Below are 6,588 nucleotides of genomic sequence, written 5' to 3'. Positions count from 1 at the left end.
ATTTTAAAATATATTTCTGTAAAATCATAAATACTATTTCTGTCCAATGACCTCCCCTTTATCTTGCTAATTTCAGAATCCATCCATATCTGAGGTAAGCCCAGCCCTGCTCCTTTAACTGAAGTGCCTCTGCTCCAAACCTCTACTTCCAACCCAAATACCTGGCCAGGTAGGAGGTCTCTGTATTTTTTATGTCTCTGTCTCTTTCTCTCTCCCACTGTCTTTCTCTTGAAAATTGTTTTATATTTTTGTAAAATATGTAAGTACTGTCTTTTGCCTATGACCTCTCCTTTATCTTGCTAATTTCAGTATGCATCCACCTCTGAGATGGGCTCTGCCCTGCTTCTTTAACTGAAGAGCCTCTGCTCCAATGCTTTCCATCTAGCCCCAACACCTAGCCAGGTAGGGCCATCTCTGTCTTCATTCTGTCTCTGTTTCTCACTTTTTATTTCTCTCGAAATTTTTAAAATATTTTTGTAAATCAGTAAATGTTGTCTCTTGCCTCTGACCTCTCCTTTATCTTGCTAATTTCAGAATTCACCTACATCTGAGGTGGGCCTGTCCCTGCTCCTTTAACTGAAGAGCCTCTGCTCCAAAACTCTCCTTCCAGCGCAAACACCTAGCCAAGTAGGGTGATGTCTCTCGCTCTTGCTCTCGCTCTTTTGAAATGTTAAAATATTTTTTAAAAATCTGTAAGTATTCTCTCTTTCCTCTGACCTCTCCTTTATCTTTCTAATTTCAACATTCCTCATATCTTAGGTGGTCCTGGTTCTGTTGCCTTTACTGATGAGCCAGTGCTCCAAATCCCTCTTTCCAGCCCAAACACCTAGCCTGGTAGGACAGTCTCTGTGTTCTTTCTGTCTCAGTCTCTCTCTCTCTCCTCTCTCTCAAAATATTTTTATATATTTCTAAAATCAGTAAGTACTGTCTCTTGCCTCTGAACTCTTCTTTATCATCATAATTTCAAATCCATCTACATCAGTGGTGGACCCAGCCATGCTATTTAACTGATAAACATCAGCTCCAAACCTCTCCATCCAGTCCAAGCGCCTAGCCAGCTAGGGAAGGCTCTTTCTTCTTTTCTCTATCTCTTACTCTCTTTTTTTCTTGAATTTTCTCTGTATTTTCATAAAATCTGTCTGTAGTGTCTCTTGCCTCTGACCTCTCCTTTATCTTGCTAATTTCAGAATCCATCAACATCTGAGGTGGGCCCAGACCTGCTCCTTCAACTGAAGAGCATCTCTGCTCCAAACCTCTTCCAGCCCAAACACCTAGCCAGGTAGGGCAGTCTCTGTATTATTTCTGTCTCTGTCTGTCTCTTTCTCTTAAAATGTTTTTAAAGAATAATTTTATTGGGGTTAAAGTCATTGAGAGGGAACATCTCTATCCAAAGAGAAAATGAGTTTAGCTCTGAGAGGAGAATTTGTAGTAGACAAAACAAAGAGGGAAAAAAAAGAAGAGAACTCTTTGAAGAACTAAAACAAGAAATTAAAGATGCTTTTGAACTCTTCGATACGGACAAAGATGAAGCAATAGATTATCATGAATTGAAGGTGCCAGTGAGAGCCTTGGGGTTTGATGTTAAAAAAGCCGATATACTGAAGATTCTTAAAGATTATAACAGAGAAGCCACAGGGAAAATCACCTTTGAAGTTTTTAATGAAGTTGTGACAGACTGGATATTGGAACGAGATCTACACGAAGAAATACTGAAGGCATTTAAACTATTTGATGATGATGATTCAGGTAAAATAAGCTTGAGGAATTTGCGACATGTTGCCAGAGAATTGGGTGAAAACATGAGTAATGAAGAACTTCGAGCTATGATAGAAGAATTTGATAAAGATGGTGATGGAGAAATAAATCAAGAGGAGTTCATTGCTATTATGACAGGTGACAACAACACTGTTCACACAAAGAAACTTAACAGTAATAAAATACAAATAATAAGATGCTTATTTTTGGGTCTTCTGGAAAAGAAAACTAAGTTAGTTTCTTTTTTTGCTGTTGCTCTAGACATAAAAATAGAATTTAAGATGGTAACTGCCAACATTCTTACTGTTTATGCTTATAATTATTTAAATGTCACCTGTATTTAAAGGTACAGTCAGATGGTAAATTCCTGACTTGACTCAGTAGTCTTGGGAGGTTTTTTTAGAGTCTTAATCTGAAGTTCCTTATAAAATGTTCCAGCAAATCCAACTAAATCAATGAGTATTCTTCTTTTTTTATATTTACAATTTTGTTATCCCAAAAATACATATAAGTGAAGATATGCTTTTCAAATGCAAAGACCTTTGCCAATCATGTAGTACTACATTTACATCACAAAAAACTCTCATATGTGAAAATCAGTATGTAGCTCTTTAACACACAATGTGTGTATATACACACACACACGCACACACACATATATATATACACACACACATATACACACACACATACACGCTATATACAAGTAGTTAATGCTTTTCTACTTACACATTTTTCCGGTGGAAATTAGGAAACCAGGCGTCTCCTGGCTTTCCAGCCATGGCAAGGTATATACGGCCTCTCTGAACAATTTTTTAGAAGATGAAATACACAGAAATGTGTGAACTATACAGCCTTGGACATGCACACATTAGACTAAAGCAAGGTCCCTGCCACATAAGTGAAAGTGTATTTCTCAAAGAAAACAAAAAATAATATTTGAATAAAAATGTAAAATTGACCAGATAAGACGATCAAAATTATTAAATACATGCTCCATGGAGAAATCAGGAATTCTCTCATAAGAATCTGATCCACAACCCACTGCAGCCTCTCCTGACATGAACTCAGCACCCACTGGTAGGAGCCATGATCTTCCTGTACAGTCAGGTGCTTAATGCCAACTCCATAAAGCATCTGTTTAGATTAGAGTTTAGAATGAAGTCATGTGGTAAATTCCCATCCTAAAGAAACTAAGTGCGGGACCAGCAGATGGCATAATGGCTACGTCGCTAGACTCCCATATAGTCAACCGCATTTCAAGTCCTAGACCCAGTGGCTTAAAATCATGCCAGGCGCATGTGCCTGTATGCCTAAGATCCCGAGAGGACCCAAGATCTTGAGAGGAGAATGGAGGAGAAGGGATTGTGGCGTGGCCATCCCCCCTGGAGGGTGATTTCTCGCTTTCTGTCTTTCTGTCTTTCTGTCTTTCTGGTGTGCATATGTGACCTATAGCAAAAACCTCTCGAAAAAAAAAATTCTCAACTCAGAAACTCTTAGTAAACAGAAAAAAGGAAAAGAAACTAAGTACAAAATCAACTTCTATGACTCAAGAGCTCAACCAGGTCAAAGCTTTGGTATAAACTGGAGGCTGTTTTGGTGATAACCCAAGCTTAGTAAGATTCTGTTTTTGGCTTACCTCCAAAACAAAAAACCTGGCCCACAAAGCTTAACGACTATATAAATAAAGTAACTGTACAGAGAGAAAGCCACAAGTCCCATTTAACCAAGAGTTTAGTTTCCTAGATAGCAGTTTCCAAAGCACCAACTAAAGCCACAATGCTTCTACTAAAACACAAGGCGTAGTAATTGATGAGACTGTTCTGAAACAAATGCCTACAGACACGTGGCTAATGTGCCACAGAAAAAAGTTCTATGAAACCAAAGTCAGCGTTCTTAAAGTGTAACATAAGCTGATCAGCAACAGAAGACTTAAAGCAGTAACAGGAATTACAGAGACCACCACCGTGCTCTTTGAAGTCAATCCCAAAGCCTTCCAAGAAGGAAAAATTGTCAACAGTTGGTTTCTTAGTTTTCTAGCTGTCTAACACTTCCTGCTTCTCCTCGTCATCCTCCTCTTCTTTCCTGTCTACTTAAGGTGTCTGATGACTCGTGGAGCAAAACATACTCTAGGCTACTGAACCCAAATTTAAGAACATCCTTTTCTTTCAGTTGATAGTATCTCTGTGGCTCAATATGCTTACTGTTCAAAGAAGGTTCTGTTGCCTGAACCAAGGTCAGTGATATAGGGCCTCACCTTTCGGCCGACTGTGCCATCAGCATGGATGTACTCCACAATCCGATGCTGAAAGATGGTGTGCTGCTTTGAACAAACCATCTTTGCGTTGTTCCGGAGCTTGGCTTCCGCAAGCCGCAGCCGCCTCTGCCCTGCGCCTCCTCCGCCGCCGCTGCAGACTATCGCCAGGGTTCCCGAACTCTCTCTTTTTAATCCATTGCACTGGATCACCGGCGTGCCCCACCATGTCAGACGTGGCCGTGGACACTAGCTCCGAGATCACCACCAAGAACTTGAAGGAGAAGGAAGTTGTGGAGGAGGCGGAGAACGGAAGAGATGCCCCAGCTAACGGGAATGCTAATGATGAAAGCGGGAAAGAGGAGGCTGAGAATGAGGTAGACGAAGAAGAGGAAGAAGGCGGGGAGGAGGAGGAAGAGGAGAAAGAAGGCGACAGTTAAGATGAGGACAGAGAAGGATAGCATAATGGCTGTGTCGCTGGACTCCCATGTAGTCGACCGCGGTTCGAGTCCCAGACCCGGTGGCTTAAACTCACGCCGGGTGCATGTGCGCGCGTGCCCAAGATCCCAAAAGGAGAATGGAGGAGAAGGGATTGCAGCGTGGCCATCCCCCTTGGGGGGGGTGATTTCTCGCTTTCTGTCTCTGTCTCTGTCTCTGTCTCTCTCTGGCGAGAGCACACCCTATACCAAAAACCTCTCCAAAAAAAGAAAAAAAGAAGAGGACAGAGATGAAGGCGAGGAGGCTGAAGCAGCTGCGGGCAAGCAGCAGCTGAGGAAGACGAGGATGACGATGTGGACGCCAAGCAGCAGAAGACTGATGAGGTTGTCCAGACAGCAAAAAAAGGAAAAGTTAAACTTAAAAAAAAAAAAAAAGCCGCTGTGACCTATTCACCCTCTGCTTCCCATCTTGGAATCTAAATGTGATCACCTTCAAGTAGAGGGGCCCACCCACCGCAGGCTGAGCCACTTGGATACAGCACTGCGCTCTCCACCACCCAGCCAAAACCACAACGCGAATTTGCAACAGGGGAGGAAAAAAAGAACCAAAGCTTCCAAGGCCCTGCTTTTGTTCTTAAAAGTATTTTTAAAAAGAAAATTTGTATTTTTTATTTACATTTTATATTTTTGTACATATTGTTAGGGGTCAGCCATTTTTAATGATCTCAGATGACCAAACCAGCCTTCAGAGCATCCTCTGCCCTCCTTCGGCTTTACTTGTGGCTTGACCATGTTCACAATAATCTTAAAAGAGGAAAAAAAAAAAAGCTTGTAAAAAAAACAAAAACAACAAAAAACTCATCTTATTCTAAGCATGCTAGTAACGTTTTTTGTGTACGTACTTAGTTGTACTGTAAGTACTTGGTTTGTATGAGATGGTTAAAAAGGCCAAAGATAAAAGGTTTCTTTTTTCCCTTTTTTGTCTATTAAGTTGCTGTTTATTTTATTTTATTTTTTGGCCTATTTGATGTAAGTGTGAAACAATGTTGTCCAACAGTAAACCGGAATTTTATTTTGCTGAGTTGTTCTAAAAAAAAAAAAAAAGAAAAAAAGTGGGCTGGTCCATGGGAGATGCGGAGGTGCTGACCCAGGAGGTACACACTCTGTCAATGGATGTACATGATGGAAAGCACCTCATCATTTTTAAAAGGGTAGAGATGCCACTGTTTTTGGGGGATACATGCTTCTGGGGGGTTGCTATATTTAATGACTATACCCCAGAAGGTGTTTGTGTCCCCAAGAAGTGCTCCAGAAAGTTCAAAACTTGGTTTTTCCTTAACAGGCATATTTTTTTCCTTATTATTGCCACCAGGTCGAGGAACCAACTCCCAGGACTCATTACCACTGCCACTGACATTGTTCTGGCGGTACTCCTGGTGCCTTGTGTCTTAAAACTCCCGCTCTTCTTGAGCCTGCAGGGTTGGAGTGTCTTGATCCAGTCCCTGCATCTGTCCACTCCCAGGACTCTCACTGGAGCTTCTCCTTTGGTGGGAATGGCCCTGGTGTCTGTCTTGGTCACTATACCTAGCTCTCTGGTGTTGTAATTCTGATGGTTTCTGATGCTGCCAATCCTCTCACTGTCTCTGAGGATGATCCTCATTTTCCTGCTCCACTTTAAGTGTCGAATAAGGACTTTGACTTCTCTTACTTTGAGGGGACTTGCTTCTTCTTCCTGAGGACTTGTTTTTCTTTTTGAGTGGGAAGTGACTCACTTCTCGCCAGCAGGGACTGGCTCCCACCCGAGAAGTCCCTAAGTCAGTATATTTTTTTTAGTGAGAGGTTTATGCTATAGGGCGCATGTGCTCACCAGAAAGACAGAGAGAGACATAGAGACAGAAAGCGAGAAATCGCCCCCCAGGGGGGGATGGTCACACCACAATCCCTTCTCTATTCTCTTCTTGGGATCTTGGGCACGCACGCACATGCACCCGGCATAAGTTTAAGCCACTGGGTCCAGGACTCTAACCACGGTCGACTACATGGAAGTCCAGTGACATAGCCATTACACTAACTGCTGGTCCCCCTAAGTCAGTATTTTTATGAGACTTTGTAAATAATGGACCAAATTGAAACTAGACATAT

General features: G+C 41.8%; 1 protein-coding gene and 2 pseudogenes across 1 annotated transcript; 2 read left to right on the top strand and 1 right to left on the bottom strand.

Annotated features, from left to right (window-relative positions):
* The first annotated feature begins 1,398 nt into the window (after positions 1 to 1,398).
* Positions 1,399 to 2,873, top strand: LOC102480119 (centrin-3 pseudogene; annotated as a pseudogene).
* A 918-nt stretch (positions 2,874 to 3,791) lies between these two features.
* LOC102479704 (smad nuclear-interacting protein 1 pseudogene) overlaps positions 3,792 to 6,588 on the bottom strand; it is a 2,831-nt pseudogene continuing 34 nt past the window's right edge.
* On the top strand, positions 4,237 to 4,926 carry LOC102477142 (prothymosin alpha). Its single transcript, XM_014582757.1, is given in 3 exon segments — positions 4,237 to 4,444; positions 4,725 to 4,772; positions 4,775 to 4,926. Coding segments are annotated over 3 exon segments (408 nt in total).

The sequence above is a fragment of the Tupaia chinensis genome, unplaced genomic scaffold, assembly GCF_000334495.1.
Source record: "Tupaia chinensis unplaced genomic scaffold, TupChi_1.0 Scaffold143793_1, whole genome shotgun sequence".
NCBI classification, from domain to species: domain Eukaryota; kingdom Metazoa; phylum Chordata; class Mammalia; order Scandentia; family Tupaiidae; genus Tupaia; species Tupaia belangeri.
The sequence above is the reverse complement of the archived record's forward strand: the minus strand, read 5'-3'. Positions and strand labels throughout refer to the sequence as shown.